General features: G+C 46.4%; 1 protein-coding gene across 3 annotated transcripts in view; it reads left to right on the forward strand.

Moving 5' to 3' along the window:
- The window catches only part of stim1b (stromal interaction molecule 1b), a 232,233-nt gene that overhangs the window by 132,049 nt on the left and 80,710 nt on the right, over positions 1-19,474 (forward strand). For all 3 annotated transcript variants that reach the window (XM_072262442.1, XM_072262443.1, XM_072262444.1), the window contains exon 5: positions 11,315-11,430. In XM_072262442.1, coding sequence (XP_072118543.1) covers positions 11,315-11,430 — 116 coding nt within the window. The remainder of the gene's footprint in view (positions 1-11,314; positions 11,431-19,474) is intronic.

Genomic DNA, 19,474 nt, shown 5'->3' on the forward strand with positions numbered 1-19,474 from the left:
CATTTATCCTCCACCTCACTCTATTCCTATACTCACTGTTACGTGGCACAGGCAGTAATCCTGAGATCACTACCTTTGAGGTCCTGCTTCTCAGCTTCTTTCCTAACTCTCTGTAGTCTGTTTTCAGGAGCAGAATTCAGCCATTCGGCCCATTGAGTCTGCCCTGACATTCATGCCTGGTCCTTCTCTCCCTTCCTCAGCCCCACTCCCTGGCCTTCTGCTTGTAACATTTGATGCTGTGTCCAATCGTCAACCTATCAAGCTGTCTCTTAAATACACCCAACAACCTGGCCTCCACAACTGCCTGTGGTAATAATTTCCACAAATTCACCACCCTCTGGCTAAAGAAATTTTTCCAGATCTCTGCTTTAAATGGACGCCTTTCTATCCCAAGGCTGTGCCCTCTTGTACTAGACTCCTACGCCATAGTAAACATTTTTCCACATCTACTCTTCCTCAACCTTTCAACATTCTAAAGGTTTCAATGAGATCCCTGCTTATCCTTCTAAATTCCAGTGAGTACATACCAGAGCTATCAAATGTTCTTTATATTATAATCCTTTCATTCCCGGAATCATCCTTGTGAACCTCTTCTGAACCCTCAACAATGCCAACACTTCTTTTTTTCGATGAGAAGCCCAAAACTGTTCACAATACTCAAGTTGTGGCCTCACCAGTGCCTTATAAGGCTTCAGCATCACATCCCTGCTCTTGTATTCAAGACCTCTTGAAATGAATGCTAACATTGCATTTACCTTCCTTACCACCGACTCTACTTGCAAGTTCACCTTTAGGGTGTTCTGTACAAGGGCTCCCAAGTCCCTTTACATCTCAGATTTTTGGATTTTCTCCCCATTTACAAAATACTGTCCCTCCACCAATCTTTGTATCATCTGCAACCTTGGCAACAAAGCCATCGATTCCATCATCTAAGTCATTGATATACAGCATAAAAAGAAGCAGTCCCAACACTGACCCCTACCCACTGTCACTGACAGCCAACCAGAAAAGGATCCTTTTATTCCCACTCGCTGCCTCCTACCAATCAGCCAGTGCTCTAATCATGCCTGTAACTTTCCTGAAGTCCTTTCACAGGCTCTTAACTTGGTAAGCAGTCTCATGTGTGGCACCTTGTCAAAGGCTTTCTGAAAGTCCAAATGTACAACATCCACTGCATCCCTTTTATTGATCCTACTGGTAATTTTCTCAAAGAATTCCAACAGGTTCGTCAGGGAGAATTTTCCCTTAAGGAAACCATACTGACTTTGTCGTATCTTGTCTTGTGTCACCAAGTACTCCATAACCTCATCCTTAAGAATTGACTCTAACATTTTCCCAACCACTGAGGTCAGGCTCTTCCTTTCACAAACAAGAGAAAATCTGCAGATGCTGGAAATCCGAGCAACACACATAAAATGCTGGAGAAACTCAACACGCCAGGCAGCATCTATGGAAAAAAGTACGTTTGATATTTTGGGTTGAAATCCAGTGTTTTGTGTGTGTTGCTATAATTTCCTTTCTGCTGCCTTCCTCCTTTCTTAAAGAGTAGGGTGACATTTCCAGTTTTACAGTCCTCTGGCGCCATGCCAGAGTCCAATGATTTTTGAAAGTTTATTACTAATGCCTCCACAATCTCTACCGCTGCCTCTTTCAGGACACAGTTCATCTGGTCCAAAGTGAGTTATGTAGGGGACGCCCTTTCAAAACAGAGATGCAGAGAAATTTCTTCAGCCAGAGGGTGGTGAATTTGTGGAATTTGTTGCCGCATGCAGCTGTGGAGGCCAAGTCGTTGGGTGTATTTAAGGCAAAGATTGATAGGTTCTTGATTGGACATGGCATCAAAGGTTACAGTGAGAAGGCTGGGAACTGGAGCTGAGGAGATTTAAAAAAAAAAGGATCAGCCATGATTGAATGGTGGATCAGACTCGATGGGCCAGATAGCCTAATTCTGCTCCTACGTCTTATGGTCTTATGTGCCCTTAGGTCTTTTAGCTTTTTGAGCACCTTCTCCCTTGTAATAGTAATTGTACTCACTTATCTTCCCTCACAACCTTCAACACCTGGCACACTGCTAGTGTCTTCCACAGTGAAGGCTGATGCAAAATGCTCATTTGGTTCATCTGCCATCTCCTTGTCGCCTGCTTTTGTTTCTCCTGCCTCATTTTCTAATACTTTATACTTTAAAATTTATTGTCGCCAAACAATTGATACTAGAACGTACAATCATCACAGCGATATTTGATTCTGCGCTTCTCACTCCCTGGATTACAAATCAATAGTAAATATTAAAAATTTAAATTATAAATCATAAATAGAAAATAGAAAAATGGAAAGTAAGGTAGTGCAAAAAAACTGAGAGGCAGGTCTGGATTTTTGGAAGGTACGGCCCAGATCCGGGTCAGGATCCGTTCAGCAGTCTTATCATAGATGGAAAGAAGCTGCTCCCAAATCTGACCATACAAGTCTTCAAGCTCCTGAGCCTTCTACCAGAGGGAAGAGGGACAAAAAGTGTGTTGGCTGGGTGGGTCGTGTCCTTGATTATCCTGGCAGCACTGCTCCGACAGTATGCGATGTAAAGTGAGTCCACGGACGGAAGATTGGTTTGTGTGATGTGCTGCGCCGTGTTCACGGTCTTCTGCAGCTTCTTTCAGTCTTGGACAGGACAACTTCCATACCAGGTTGTGATGCACCCTAGAAGAATGCTTTCTACGGTGCATCTATAAAAATTAGTGAGGGTTTTAGAGGACAGGCCAAATTTATTTAGTTTTCTCAGGAAGTAAAGGCGCTGGTGGGCCTTCTTGGCAGTGGACTCTGCTTGGTGGACCGAGTCAGGTCATTTGTGATATTGACCCCGAGGAACTTAAAGCTTTTGACCTGTTACACTTGTGCACCACCGATGTAAATTGGGTCCTATATCCATTCTCATTTCTCTTTTACACACTTGAAAAAGCTTTTACTATCGGCTTTAATATTATTTGCTAGATTGCTTTCATATTTCATCTTTTCCTTCCAAATCATTCTTTTAGTTGCTCCCTGTAGGTCCTTATAAGCTTTGCAATCTTCTACCTTCCTGCTAATTTTTGCTTTGTTGGATGCCCTCGCTTTTGTTTTTACATTGGCTTTGACATAGCTTGTCAGCCATGGTTGTACTATTTTGCCTTTTGAGTATTTCTTTATTTTTGGAATACATCTGTCCTGTATCTTCCTCATTTTTCTGTGAAACTCATGCCATTACTGCTCTGCTGTCATCCCTCCCAGCATCTCCTTCCAATTTACTTTGGCCAACTCCTCTCTCATACCACTGTAATTTCCTTTACTCCACTGAAATACTGCTATGTCAGACTCTACTTTCTCCCTATCAAATTTCAAGTTGAACTCAATTAGGTTCCTAAGGGTTCTTTTACCTTAAGCTCCCTATTTGCCTCCAACTCATCTCATAACACCCAATCCAGTATAGCTGATCCCCTAGAGGCTCAATGACAAACTGCTCTAAAAAGCCACCTCGTAGGCATTCAATAGACTCACCCTCTTGAGATCCATTTCCAACCTGATATTCCCAATTGAATTGCATGCTGAAATCGCCCATGACTATCATAACATTGCCCTTTTGACTCACCTTCTCTATTTCCCATTGTAATCTGTGGTCCACATCCCAGCCACTGTTGGGAGGCCTGTATATGTCCTTTTACCCTTGCAGTTTCTTAACTCAACCCGCAAGGATTCAACATCTTCTGATCCTCTGTCACATCTTTCTACTGATTTGATGCCATTCTTTACCAGCAGAGCCACACCACCCCCTCTGCCTACCTTCTTATCCCTCAGATAGTGTGTCACCTTGGACATTCAGCTCCCAACTAGAACCATCCTTCAGCCACGATTCAGTGATGGCCACGACATCATACCTGGCAATCTGTAATCGTGCAACAAGATCATCCACGTTATTTCTTATACTCCTTGCATTGGGATACAACACCTTGAGTACTGTATTTACTACCCTTTTTGATTCTGCCGCCCTAATACACTGATACTCACCCTGCTGGCTGCAATTTTGTCCTATCATCTGCCTGCCCTTCCAGACAATCTGACGGCACACTTTTTTACCATCTGTCCTTTCCTGAGTCCCTTTACTTTGGTTTCCAAACCCCTGCCAATTTAGCTTAAACCCTCCTCAACAGCTGTAACAAATCTGCCCGCGAGAATATTGGTCGCCCTTAGGTTCAGGTGCAACCCGTCTCCTCCCCCAGAAGAGATCCCAATGATCCAAGAACCTGAAGCCCTGCCCCCTGCACCAGCTTCTCAGCCACACATTTATCTGCCAAATCATCCTGTTTCTACCCTCACTGGCTCCTGGCACAGGCAACAATCCAGAAATTACAACCCTGGAAGACCTGCTTCTCAGCTTTCTACCTAGCTCTGTCAATTCTCTTTTCAGGACCTCGTTGCTTTTCCTTCCTATGTCATTGGTACCAATATGTACCAAGACATCTGTCTGCTCTCCCTCTCTCTCCAAAATGCTGTGGATGCGATCTGAGAAGTCCCTGACCCTGGTACCTGGGTGGCAACATACCAACTGGGTGACCCTTTCATGCCCACAGAACCTCCTGTCTGTTCCCCTGACTACTGAGTCCCCTATCACTACCGTTCCCTTCTTCTCTCTCTTTCCCTTCTGCACCACGGACCCATGGTCAGTGCCTGTAACCCGTTTGCCGTGGCATTGTCCCGGGAGGTCATCCCCCACAAAAGTATCCAAAGCGGTATACTTGTTTTTGAAGGAAATGGCCACAAGGATGCTCTGCTGTAACTGGCCATTTTCATTTCTCCTGACTGTCCCCCAGCTACTCGCCTCCTGCAACTTCCGGGTGACTACTTCCCTGTAACTCTGATCGATTATCTCCTCACTCTCCTGTACAAGCCGAAGGTCATCCAGCTGCTGCTCCAGATCCCTAACACGGTCTTCAAGGAGCTGCAGCCGGATGTACTTCATGCAGATGTAGTTCCCCAGGAGACTCTGAGTCTCCCACGACTCCAACATCCAGCATGAAGAACACATGATGGCCATTTACTAGGTACCTTAAGAGGAAAATGAAAAGGGAACCTTAACAGAAGCATACCCAGAGCCAACACCTCTTCCAGGGTGAAGCCTCCTTTGAGCCAAAGCCTGACACTCCTATTCTCACCACTGGTTGCCCCGCTTATCCCCTCTGTACATTTCCACAAGTGTCGCTGACCTGCGAGAAACCTCGTTACTGTGGCCTGCTCCTGATGCTGATTGAGCCACCGGAATGGCCTTCTCATGCTTCTGGCTGCATGACATTGCACCTCTCCTCCCCACTCCGACACCCTCCTCTCTGTCCGAGGCATTTTCCATTATTACAAAGAGACCAAACGTCAACTGGAAGGATGTCTCATGTACTGCTTGAGTAGCTTATGACCCATTGGTATGAGAATTAAATATACCAATTTCACACACGCATATATAAGAAAACAAAGAGAGCAAAAATACTGAGGTAGTGTTCACGGGTCCATTGCCCATTCAGAAATGGGGTGGCATTCGAAGAAGAAACTGTTCCTAAAATGTTGAGTGTGTGTATTCATTGCTCCTTGATATTAACAATGAGAAGAGGGCATGTCCTGGGTGACTGGGGGTCCTTAATAATGGGTTCAGCCCTTTTAAAAGATGTCCTGGATGCTGGGCAGGCTAGTGCCCATGATGGAGCTGGCTGTGTTTGCAACCCTCTGCATCTTTTTCCGATCCTGTGCAGAGGCCCCTCCGTACCAGACGACGATGCAACCAGTCAGAATGCTCTCCATGGTACACCTGTAAGAATTTGCTAGTCTTTGGTGACATACCAAATCTCCTCAAGCTCCTAATGAAGTTGAGCTGCTGGCCATATTTCCTATCACTTTACAATCCTGATAGAGAGCCTTGACCCAAAGTAACGACCTTACAATCACTTTTCTTTTTAGTATTTATGTTAGTACAGAGCAGTCTGGGATTTCTGAAGCAGCACAGTGGAATTTTAGTCTGATCTAACTGAATTGACTTCATTCTTTCTCCGAACTACAAAGAATTAGAAGGTATCAACAATTATTTAGAATATTCCAATAAAAATGAAGATTTGGAGGATGCAGTCATCGAAAGCATTGTACGAAGACACTCCATTATCTGTACTAGTTCATTTACAGTCAATGAAAAGAACACGGTAGCGTACACGGGATGAGTTCCTCCTTCGGGAACTATTACAAACAAATACAGTTTTTTAGTACTGCAGTAGTATTGATAGTGTTCTAATTTGTTCTGTACTTCATTTAAATGCATAATTTGTTACTCAGTTAAATGCTAGTTTGCATTTTTTTATACCTTTTTAACTATTTCCATGAAACTTCGGCCGATTAGGACAGCCACTTAATTGGGCCAAAATGTACTGGTCCAGGTGTGTCCCAACCTGTATTAGTGAAGTCAAGTAGGCGTAAGGACTTGTGACAGGGGTCTGGAGGCAGGGGTTAAAGTCTACGTTTCAGGCCGAGAACCTTCGTCAGGACGAAGGGTTTCGGCCCGAAACGTTGACTGTTCATTTCCATGGATGCTGCCCGACCTGCTGAGTTCCTCCAGCATGTTGTGCGTGTTGTTTTGACCCCAGCATCTGCAGAGTATTTTGTGTTTAGGGGTTAAAGCCTATTGTTCTTTCAGAGCGGTAGCATAAGGTGGTGAAGGCAACATGTGGTTTTCAGAGGTCAGAGCACAGGATGTTAAATTTAGGATGTCATGCTGCAGCTCAACAAAACATTGATAGGGCAGCAAACACGAGGGATTCTGCAGATGCTGGAAATTCAAGCAACACACATCAAAGTTGCTGGTGAACGCAGCAGGCCAGGCAGCATCTCTAGGAAGAGGTACAGTCGACGTTTCAGGCTGAGACCCTTCGTCAGGACTAACTGAAGGAAGAGTGAGTAAGGGATTTGAAAGTTGGAGGGGGAGGGGGAGATCCAAAATGATAGGAGAAGACAGGAGGGGGAGGGATGGAGCCAAGAGCTGGACAGGTGATAGGCAAAAGGGATACGAGAGGATCTTGGGACAGGAGGTCCGGGAAGAAAGATGGGGGGGGGGGGACCCAGAGGATGGGCAAGGGGTAAATTCAGAGGGACAGAGGGAGAAAAAGGAGAGTGAGAGAAAGAATGTGTGTATAAAAATAAGTAACAGATGGGGTACGAGGGGGAGGTGGGGCATTAGCGGAAGTTAGAGCAGTTGATGTTCATGCCATCAGGTTGGAGGCTACCCAGATGGAATATAAGGTGTTGTTACTCCAACCTGAGTGTGGCTTCATCTTTACAGTAGAGGAGGCCGTGGATAGACATGTCAGAATGGGAATGGGATGTGGAATTAAAATATGTGGCCACTGGGAGATCCTGCTTTCTCTGGCAGACAGAGCGTAGGTGTTCAGCAAAGCGGTCTCCCAGTCTGCGTCGGGTCTCGCCAATATATAAAAGGCCACATCGGGAGCATCGGACGCAGTATATCACCCCAGCTGACTCACAGGTGAAGTGTTGCCTCACCTGGAAGGACTGTTTGGGGCCCTGAATGGTGGTAAGGGAGGAAGTGTAAGGGCATGTGTAGCACTAGTTCCGCTTACACGGATAAGTGCCAGGAGGGAGATCAGTGGGGAGGGATGGGGGGGGACGAATGGACAAAGGAGTTGTGTAGGGAGCGATCCCTGCGGAATGCAGAGAGAGTGGGGGAGGGAAAGATGTGCTTAGTGGTGGGATCCCGTTGGAGGTGGCGGAAGTTACGGAGAATAATGCATGGCGGTAGGTGAGGACCAGGGGAACCCTATTCCTAGTGGGATGGCGGGAGGATGGAGTGAGAGCAGATGTACGTGAAATGGGGGAGATGCGTTTAAGAGCAGAGTTGATAGTGGAGGAAGGGAAGCCCCTTTCTTTAAAAAAGGAAGACATCTCCCTCGTCCTAGAATGAAAAGCCTCATCCTGAGAGCAGATGCGGTGGAGACGGAGGAATTGCGAGAAGGGGATGACGTTTTTGCAAGAGACGGGGTGAGAAGAGGAATAGTCCAGATAGCTGTGAGAGTCAGTAGGCTTATAGTAGACATCAGTGGATAAGCTGTCTCCAGAGACAGAGACAGAAAGATCTAGAAAGGGGAGGGAGGTATCGGAAATGGACCAGGTAAACTTGAGGGCAGGGTGAAAGTTGGAGGCAAAGTTAATAAAGTCAACGAGCTCTGCATGCGTGCAGGAAGCAGTGCCAATGCAGTCGTCGATGTAGCGAAGGAAAAGTGGGGGGACAGATACCAGAATAGGCACGGAACATAGATTGTTCCACAAAGCCAACAAAAAGGCAGGCATAGCTAGGACCCATATGGGTGACCATAGCTACACCTTTAGTTTGGAGGAAGTGGGAGGAGCCAAAGGACTAATTAAGAGTAAGGACTAATTCCGCTAGACGGAGCAGAGTGGTGGTAGAGGGGAACTGATTAGGTCTCCAACCTGATGGCATGAACATCGACTTCTCTAACTTCCGCTAATGCCCCACCTCCCCCTCGTACCCCATCTGTTACTTATTTTTATACACACATTCTTTCTCTCACTCTCCTTTTTCTCCCTCTGTCCCTCTGGATATACCCCTTGCCCATCCTCTGTGTCTCCCCCCCCCCCCCTTGTCTTTCTTCCCGGACCTCCTGTCCCATGATCCTCTCGTATCCCTTTTGCCTATCACCTGTCCAGCTCTTGGCTCCATCCCTCCCCCTCCTGTCTTCTCCTATCATTTTGGATCCCCCCCCCCCCCCAAATCTCTTACTAGCTCTTGCTTCAGTTAGTCCTGGCGAAGGGTCTCGGCTTGAAACGTCGACTGTACCTCTTCCTAGAGATGCTGCCTGGCCTGCTGCGTTCACCAGCAACTTTGATGTGTGTGGATTGATAGGGCAGCACTCGGATTATTGTGAGCAGTTCCAGTTAGTGTCCTGTGGGGTGGATGTGAGTATTGGGTGTCACCGTAGTGTAGTGGTTAGTGTGACACTATTACAGCTCGGGCTCGGGGCATTCCAGAATTCACAGCTCAGTTCTGGCACTGTTCTCCAAAGAGTTTCTGTCCATCCTCCACATGGAATGCTCGGGTTTCCTCCGGGTGCTCGGCTTTCCTCCCGCAGTCCAAAACATACCAGTTAGTAGGTTAAATAGTCATTGTAGAATGGTCCCATGAATAGGTTAGGGTTGCAGGGCTGGTGTGGCTGGAAGAGGGCCAACTCCACACTGTCTCAGTAAGTAAATAAATAATGCTGGAGGCAATTCACCGGGATGTTGGCTGGGTTGGAGGACTTTAGTTTTGAGGAGGTAAGGCTGGTGGCACAGTAGTGTAGCGATTAGCGTAATGTTCTATAGCACCAGCAATCAGGGTTAATTCCTGCTGCTTTCTCTGAGGAGTTTTTTACTTTCTCCCCCTGGCTGTGTGGGTTTCCTGCAGGTGCCCCAGTTTCCTCCCATATTCTAAAGATGTGAGGGTGAGGGTTAGCATGTTACGTTGGCACCGGAATCTCGGCAACACTTGGGGGCTGCCCTCAGACTGTGTTGGTCATTGACGTAGACAGTGCATTTCACTGTATATTTCAATACTTCAGTGTAAATGTGACAAATAAAGCTAATCTTCCCCCTTCCTTTTCATTCCTGAGGAAGGGTCTCAGCCCAAAACATCAACTGTTTATTCCTTTCCATAGACACTGCCGTACTTGCTGAGTTTCTCCAGCATTTTGTTGTGTTGCTCTGGATTTCCAGCATCTGCAGAATCTCTTGTGTTTCTTATTCTGGCTTTTTCCCCCTTCCTATCCAGCCCCAAAGAAGGGTCTCAACCCAAAACATTGACTGTTTATTCACTTCCAAAGATGCTGCTTGACCTGCTGAATTCCTGCAGCATTCTGTGTGTGTTGCTCTGGATTTCAAGTGTCTGCAGAATCTCCTGTGTTAATCTCTTTTAATGTGACAGGAGCTCATTCATCTTCCCTGCAGCGAATGCAGCTGAGGAATGAAAGTTTTTAAAATCCTGCAATCTAAAACAAAAATAGAAAACTCTGTGAGTACTCAGTGAGTCTACCTTTTAAGTCATTCACTTGCCGACAGTATTGTGTTATTGGAATCTGATGGCCAATGTTAGGACTCTCAGAGAAAGGTTAAGGAAGCACACCCCTTCAATGAAATTTAGACGTAAAACCAGATCCAAAAACAGAGACTTGTACCGGGCAAGGCCTTGCAAATGCCTTCAGGTCTGAATGCAGCAACGTTAACAGCACCAGACTGCAGAGGTAACTGTTAAACCCTTTAGTGTCGCCGTGCCCAGAATTGGTTACAACCTTCCATTCATCCCTGGAGCCAAGGTCTCACTATAAGCGAGATTCATACATCAGGTAAAAGCTTTTGAATACAGTGAATTGGACTGAGAACCAGCGGTGATGACAGTCACATATATCTGAAACCAGCAGCAGTGAGAGAGGGAATGATTGAACCCCTGCTGTTGAGTTACAAACAAACGGCATCTCGGGGACAGTCAATGCCATGCTTTGTAGAAAGCTCAATAAATCACGCTGTGTCACTAGATGAAATGATTACAAACTCATTCAAACCACTTAAAAACCAACTGTGAATCAACAGAGGGTAAGCTGAAAGCTGTGGTGAAAACAAACAGCATTCCTGGGATAAATAACATAAAATACGGGAAATGGTCAACAAGTCAGCAAGTGATATGGAAGCTGAGCTGTTTGATGTTGATAACTTTCCGTCAGACTATGTAAAAATTCTTTCATCAGAGCAGTACAGCTAGATAAGGTGGTTGGGGGAGCAACACTTCATATTTGTCCAGGTAGCCTCCAACCTGATTCTTCCAGTGTCTGGGAATTTTTTCCCCTCTTCTTCAGTTCCCCACTCTGACTTCTCTTCTCACCAGCCCATCACCTCCACCTGGTGCCCCTTTCCTTTCCAGTCCTGATGAAGACTCTCAGCTCAAAGAGTTAACTCTTTATTCATTTCCATAGATGCTGCTTGACCTGCTGAGCTCCTGCAGCATTTCCTGTGTGTGTTGCCCTGGATTTCCAGTGTCTGCAGAATCTCTTGTATTAAACTGAGATGCTGTTTGCCCTCTCGAGTGGATCACAGGACTGCCACTATACAGACTGCGAAATGCTTTTACACGGTAGTAAATAGTATTACAGAAACATGAGTATCTTCTGTGCTGCTCTCCAAAACCTAGCACACTTGTTTGAATGGGGTCATGTTGGAATGTAATCCCCCTGATGTCTGTCTAATATTGATTTGACAGGTTGGCTGTGAATAACCTCACCCTGGCCTGCTCTCTATTGAAAGTGAACGACAGAAGCCACCGGCAGAAGCTCCAGCTCAAGGCTCTGGACACTGTTCTGTTTGGGCCACCCCTGTGTAAGTGACGGTCCTCCTGGTTACCTCACCTGTATAAGTGACAGTCCTCCTGGTTACCTCCCCTGTGTAAGTGACGGTCCTCCTGGTTACCTCCCCTGTGTAAGTGACGGTCCTCCTGGTTACCTCCCCTGTGTAAGTGACGGTCCTCCTGGTTACCTCCCCTGTGTAAGTGACAGTCCTCCTGGTTACCTCCCCTGTGTAAGTGACAGTCCTCCTGGTTACCCCCCCTGTGTAAGTGACGGTCCTCCTGGTTACCTCCCCTGTGTAAGTGACGGTCCTCCTGGTTACCTCCCCTGTGTAAGTGACGGTCCTCCTGGTTACCCCCCCTGTGTAAGTGACGGTCCTCCTGGTTACCCCCCCTGTGTAAGTGACGGTCCTCCTGGTTACCTCCCCTGTGTAAGTGACGGTCCTCCTGGTTACGCCCCCTGTGTAAGTGACGGTCCTCCTGGTTACCTCCCCTGTGTAAGTGACGGTCCTCCTGGTTACGCCCCCTGTGTAAGTGATGGTCCTCCTGGTTACCTCCCAGCTCACTCTCAAGTTCAAGTTCAAGTTTATTGTCACCTCAGTGTACATATACACAACCAAGCGAAACAGTGTTCCTCTGGACAAGGGTGCACCCACGAAACATACATCACACGCAGCACATAAAACAAACTATTACCATAAATGAGTTAATAAAATATAATTCAAAATGCGTATAGTGCACAGCACAAGTAACCAGTGAACAGCTCACTGTCCTAGTGACCAGACTGTGGTGGTGACAGGGTATTCATTAGTCTCCCAGCCTGAGGGAAGAAACTGTAACCCAGTCTGGCAGTCCTAGTCCTGATGCTCCTGTACCCCCTTTCTGACTATAGAAGGTTAAAGAACTTGTGGGATGGTTAGTAGGAATCCTCAATAATGCTTCAGACCCTTTGTATACAGTACAACGTTCCCGGTAAATGTTACAAATGAGGGAAAGGAGACCCCTGTGATCCTCTCGGCAGTTTTACTGTCCTGTGTGGGGTCTTGCAGTCCAATGCCTTGCAGCTTCTGTACCACATAATGAATCAGACAGACATAACACTCTTGATGATGCTGCTATAGAAAGTTGTTAGAATGCCAGTAAGAATTGTGGAATTGCACTCCTTACTGTCCTCAAAGTGTAGATGCTGTTGTGCCCTCTTGACAGATGAGAAATTGAGGTAGATGTTAGATCATCCATTATGTCCACACCAAGGAACTGTGTGCTCTTCACTCCCTCCACGGTAGAGCCATTGATGTGCAATGGAGAGTGGACCTGTGCCTTCCGAGAGTTCACAGTCACCTCGTTTGCCATGTCCAGACTGAGACTCAGGTTGTTGTTCTTGCTGCTTGACAGTGGTGTGAGAACAGCACCCGAGATGCTGGTCAGACAGCATCTCTGTAGGGAGATAGACAGTGGACATTTCAGGCTGAGAGCTTTCATCTGGACTGCTGTCAGCAGGGTGAATGATCCAGACATTCATCTGTCTGATCACTTCATCCCTCTGTAGATCCCTCCCTTTGCTCTGGGATCCTGCAGCATTTTGTGGGCTACTATATAGAGATACAGCACAGTAACAAGCTCTTACAGCCGAACAGGCCTGTGCCAACCAACTACACCCATGTAACCAAGTAACCTACTAACCGGGATGTGGGAGGAAACTGGAGTGCCTGGAGGAAAGCCATGCGGTCACAGGGAGAATGTACAAACCCCTTACAGACAGTGGTGAATTGGACCTGGCTTGCGAGCACCGTGATAGTGTTATGTGAAATGCTGCCTGACTGCGCAGGCTGGGTGTGAGTCAGGGAAAGCACTCTGCCATCTCCTGACTTGTTCTAACCGCATGCCGTCTCTCTGTACTGGCCAGGCTCTGTGAGGATGGTGTATCAGCTGCTTCTTCACCTTAAGGCCATAAGACATTGGAATAGGATTTGTCCATTCGGCCCATCGAGTCTGCTCTGACATTTCATCATGACTGATCCCTTTCCCTCTCAGCCCCAATCTCCTGCCTTCTCCCCGTAACTTTTCATGCCCTGAGTAATCAAGAACCTATCAACCTGCACCTCAAATATATCCCATGACCTAGCCACTTCCATCTGTGGCAATCAATTCTACAGATATACCAATCTCTGGCTAAAGAAATTCCTCTTCATCTCTGTTTCAAAGGGACATCGCTCTTGTGCCCTCTGGTCTGAGATTCCCCTACTACAGGAAACATCATCTCCACATCGACTGTATTGAGGATTTTCAGTGGTCAATGAAATCACCCCACCCCCACCTCATTCTTCTAAGCTCCAGTGAGTACAGGCCCAGAGCCATCAATTGCTGTTCATACAATAAGCCTTTCATTCTGTCTCCAATGCCAGCACACCTTTTCTTAGATAAGGGGCCTGATACTGCTGACAGTACTCTGAGTGAGGCCTCACCAGTGTCTTATAAAGCCTCAACATTACATCCTCACTGACCATTACAGCCTACCAGTGTCACTGTACATTCCAGCGCCAACACAGCATGCACACAGTGATCATCAGAATTACACACACTGCAGCAACAAAACAACACAACCCCCTTTTCTCTCCACTCACATAGACAGTCTTCCCACCCCTGGACAGGCTGCCTCCTGCCCCAGACTTTCCCACTCAGAGTAACAGGGCCTTCAATTTGTGGTGCCTGGCTCAGACTTGCAGACATCGGGCCTTGACCTCCAGTCCTCCTGGAGGGTCTTGGCACAAAACGTTGACTGTAAGATCCATCAAAGGGTCTTGGCCTGAAACGTCAACTCCACTCTTCCATAGATGCTGCCTGGCCTGCTGAGTTTCTCCAGCATTTTGTGTGTCGCTTGACTTTGAATGAGAATCTCTTTATTGCCAGTATGTGAAACAAACCAGAAATGATAGTGGCTCAGTGCCAAGCATAAAACACAGGACAATACCATAACAGACAATAGTATGGCAACCAACGGACATCAAAGTTGCTGGTGAACGCAGCAGGCCAGGCAGCATCTCTAGAAAGCAGTACAGAAGAGCTTTCAGTTAGTCCTGACGAAGGGTTTCAGCCCGAAATGTCGACTGTACCTCTTCCTAGAGATGCTGCCTGGCCTGCTGCGTTCACCAGCAACTTTGATGTGTGTTGCTTGAATTTCCAGCATCTGCAGATTTCCTCATGTTTGCGAGAGTATAGCAACCAACAGTTTACAGGACAATAGTGCAAACGGCCGTGAGCAATCAACAATTAGCAGAACGGTCACATGTGCAAACATAAATAGATGTGATCATATGAACCACAGAAAGAGCATTGAACTGATGTTGGGCAGGGACAGTTCGGGTATGCACCTGAGTGGGTTCTGTTGAGAAGGTGATAGCTACAGGAAAGAAGCTTCAGTAATGACGTATAGTCCTTCTGGTGAATTCCACAGATTCACCACTCTCTGGCTAAAGAAATTCCTCATCTCCATTCTAAATGGATATCACTGTATTCTGAAGCTGTGCTCTCTGGTTTTAGACTCCCCCACCATAAGAAACATCCTCTGCACATCCACTGTATTGAGGCTTTTCAACATTCAATAGATTTCAATTAGATCTCCCCTCATTCTTCTGAATGCCAGTGAGCACAGGCCCAGAGCCATCAATCGGTAACCCTATCATCTCATGAACATCCTCTGAACCCTCTCCAGTTTCAGCACATCCTTTCTAAGATAAGGGGCCCAAAACTGCTCACAGTACTCCAAGTGAGGCCTCACCAGTGTCTTATAAAGCTTCAACATTACGTCCTTGCTTTTATATTTTAATCCTCTTGAAATGAATGTTAACATTGCCTTATGAAAACAGGTTGAGTGAACTCGGCTTTTTCTCCTTGGAGCGACGGAGGATGAGAGGTGACCTGATAGAGGTGTATAAGATGATGAGAGGCATTGATCGTGTGGATAGTCAGAGGCTTTTTCCCAGGGCTGAAATGGCTGCCACAAGAGGGCACAGGATTAAAGTGCTTGGGAGCAGGTACAGAGGAGGTGTCAGGGGTAAGTTTTTTTTACACAGAGAGTGGTGAGTGCATGGAATGGGCTGCCGGCAACGGTGGTGGAGGCGGAAATGATAGGGTCTTTTAAGAGACTTTTGGATAGGTACATGGAGCTTAGAAAAATAGAGGGCTATGGGTAACCCTAGTAATCTCTAAGGTAGGGACATGTTCGGCACAACTTTGTGGGCTGAAGGGCCTGTATTGTGCTGTAGGTTTTCTATGTTTCCATTGCATTTGCCTTCCTCACCACTGACTCAACCTGCAAGTTAACTTTTAGGGAATCCTGTTTTTATTTTTTCTACCAAAGTGCATGACCATAACTTCCCAAAATGACCATACACTTCCCAGCACTATACTTCAGCTGCCATTTCTTTGCCCATGCTCCTAATCTGTCTTATGTCCTTCTGCAGCCTTCCCGCTTCCTTGGCACTACCTGCCTCTCCACCTATCTTCGTATAGTCCACAAACTTGACCACAAAGCCATCAATTCCATCACCCAAATCATTGACATATAAAAAGAAGCGGTTCCCAAAACAGATCCCAGTGGAACACTACTAGTCACTGGCAGCCAGGAGGAAAAGACTCCCTTTATTTACACTCTTTGCCTCCTGCCAATCAGCCAATGCTCTATCCATGCTAATATCTCTCTTGTAATACCATGAGCTCTTGACTTGTTAAGAAGTCTTGTGTGGCACCTTGTCAGAGTCCTTCTGAAAGTCCAAGTACGCCACATTGACCAATTTTTTTCCTCAAAAAATTCCATCAGATTTGTCAGGCAAGATTTTCTCTTAAGGAAAGCGTACTGATTTTAACCTATTTTATCATATGCCTTCAGGAATCCAAGTGATAGGTAGAACATAGTGTAGGGAAGTGTATGGTCATGCACTTTGGTAGGAGGAATAAAGGAGTTGACTATCTTGTAAATGGGGAGAAAATTCAAAATTCTGAGGTTCAAAGGGACTTGGGAGTCCTTGTGCATGATTCCCTAAAGATTAACTTCCATGTTGATCTTTGTGCAGTATTCCCTGAAGGTTAACTTCCATGGTGAGGAAGGCAAATGCAGTGTTAGCATTCATTTCGAGAGGACTAGAATATAAAAACAAGGATGTAATGCTGAGGCTTTATAAGGCATTGGTCAGACCACACTCAGAGTATTGTGAGCAGATTTGGGCCCTTATCGAAGAAAGATGTGCTGCATTAGAGAGGATCCTGAGGAGGTTCATGAGAATGATTCTGGGAATGAAAGGGTTAACATATGAGAAGCATTTAATGGTTCTGGGCCTGTATTTGCTGGAGTTTAGAAGAATGAAGGAAGATCTCATCGAAACCGATCGAATAATGAACTGCCCAGATAGAGTGGCTGTGGAGAGGATGTTTCCCATGGTGGGAGGACCTATGACCAGAGGGCACAGCCTCAAAATAGAGGAATACCCATTTCGAACAGCGATGTGGAGCAGTTTCTTCAGCCAGAGGATGACAAATTTGTGGAATTCATTACCACGGACATCTGTGAAGGCCAAATCATTGTCAAGTCATTAAAGCAGAAGTTGATAGGTTCTTGATTGGTCAGGGTGTTGAAGGTTAAGGGGAGAAAGCAGGAGAATGCGGTTGAGAGGAAAATGGATCAGCCATGCTCAGATGGTGGAGCAGACTCGTGGGCTGAATGGCCTCGTTCTCCTGCTGTGCTCTGTTTATTATCAAAGTGCATATAGAACCCTGAGACTCATAGTAAATCATCATAATAGACACAATGAAAACAGCACAACAGAGGCAAACAACCAATGTGCAAAAGACAACAAACTGCAAATACATGAAAAATATAATAAATAATATCGAGAAAACTTACTGCAAGTTAGAGTGAGCCCCTAGATTAGGAATCAGTTGTGTTGGGGTAAGTGAAGCAATGTTAGACTATTGAATGGTTCACAACTACGATAAAATAGACTCTTGACCCCACGATCTACCTTGTTAAACATAAAGACCATAAGGAGCAGAATTCGGCCATTCGGTCCATCAAGTCTGCTCCACCATTTGATCATGGCTGATCCATTTTCCTCTCAACCCTGCTGCCTCCTTCTGCCTGTAATCTTCCACGCCCTGACTAATGAGGAATCTTATCAACCTCTGCCTTAAATACACTAAATGACTTGGTCTCCACAGTCATCTGTAAATGAATTCCACAGATTCACCACTCTGGCTAAAGAAATTCCTCCTCATCTCTATTCTAAATAGACATTCCACTATTCTGAGACTGTGCGCTCTGGTCCTTGTTTCTGATCTTGCACCTTTTTGTCTATCTGCACTGCATTTTCTCTGTAGCTGCTACACTTTATTCTGCATTCTGTTGTTGTTTTACCTTGCTGTAACCCTAATGCAAGAGAAGCTTTTCACCATGCCTTGGTATATGTAACAATAGTGATCCAGTTCACCAAAGGTAAACATTTCCCCTTCCAGCCCTGGTCAGTGAATCTGATAGGAAGGGGTAAAGAGCCTGACTGATGCATCTACTAGTTAATGGAGGGACATTTGACTGTTTTTCTCACAGCCACTTGTACTGAGTGTTGTATTGGAAAAGTTTGTTCAAACATACAGATGTCAGCTTTTCTCAAATAACAGACCAGCAGTTAAAAATACAATTCCTCATCTCACTGCTGCTTTGAAAACAGAAAGAGCTAATCTGGGTTTAATCTCAGCCATATCCCAGCTGATTAATATTTCCATTGGCTCGCAATACAGTTCAAGTTTATTGTCTTCTGATTGTATGTATATACAACCAAATGAAACCACATTCCTTTGGACTAAACATATATCAGACACAATGCATAAACCAAAAAATGACCAGAAACATGTTAATAAAATATAATTCAAAATAGTAAATAGTAAAGAGCTCGCTGTCTTAGTGACAAGACTTAAGTGGTTACATTAGTCTCACAGCCTGAAGGGAGAAGCTGTTACCCAGACTGGTCATCCTAGCCTGATACTCCTGTACCTCCTTCCTGATATTAGTAGGTCAAAGAGATTGTGGGATGGGTAGTAGCGATCCTCAACAATACCTTGAGCCTTCGGCTGCAACTTCGTAGATCCACAGTGATTTACAGAGCTGCAGAAACTGCCTGCGGAGCGAGTGAGGTGGGAGCAGCCTGGGCTGACAGTCCACACTGCCCAGAGCTGAGGCACTTCCAGATCTGTCTGCCAGTCTCCACTGCCCCCTTGCCAAAGCAGCTGAGGCACTTCCAGATCTGTCTGCCAGTCTCCACTGCCCCCTTGCCAAAGCAGCTGAGACACTTCCAGATCTCTCTGCCAGTCTCCACTGCCCCCTTGCCAAAGCAGCTGAGGCACTTCCAGATCTGTCTGCCAGTCTCCACTGCCCCCTTGCCAAAGCAGCTGAGACACTCCCAGATCTGTCTGCCAGTCTCCACTGCCCCCTTGCCAAAGCAGCTGAGGCACTTCCAGATCTGTCTGCCAGTCTCCACTGCCCCCTTGCCAAAGCAGCTGAGGCACTCCCAGATCTGTCTGCCAGTCTCCACTGCCCCCTTGCCAAAGCAGCTGAGACACTTCCAGATCTGTCTGCCAGTCTCCACTGCCCCCTTGCCAAAGCAGCTGAGACACTCCCAGATCTCTCTGCCAGTCTCCACTGCCCCCTTGCCAAAGCAGCTGAGGCACTTCCAGATCTGTCTGCCAGTCTCCACTGCCCCCTTGCCAAAGCAGCTGAGACACTCCCAGATCTGTCTGCCAGTCTCCACTGCCCCCTTGCCAAAGCAGCTGAGACACTTCCAGATCTGTCTGCCAGTCTCCACTGCCCCCTTGCCAAAGCAGCTGAGGCACTTCCAGATCTGTCTGCCAGTCTCCACTGCCCCCTTGCCAAAGCAGCTGAGACACTTCCAGATCTGTCTGCCAGTCTCCACTGCCCCCTTGCCAAAGCAGCTGAGGCACTTCCAGATCTCCCTGCCAGTCTCCGCTGCCCCCTTGCCAAAGCAGCTGAGGCACTTCCAGATCTGTCTGCCAGTCTCCACTACCCCCTTGCCA

Source organism: Mobula birostris, chromosome 7, assembly GCF_030028105.1.
Source record: "Mobula birostris isolate sMobBir1 chromosome 7, sMobBir1.hap1, whole genome shotgun sequence".
Taxonomy (NCBI): Eukaryota; Metazoa; Chordata; class Chondrichthyes; order Myliobatiformes; family Myliobatidae; genus Mobula; species Mobula birostris.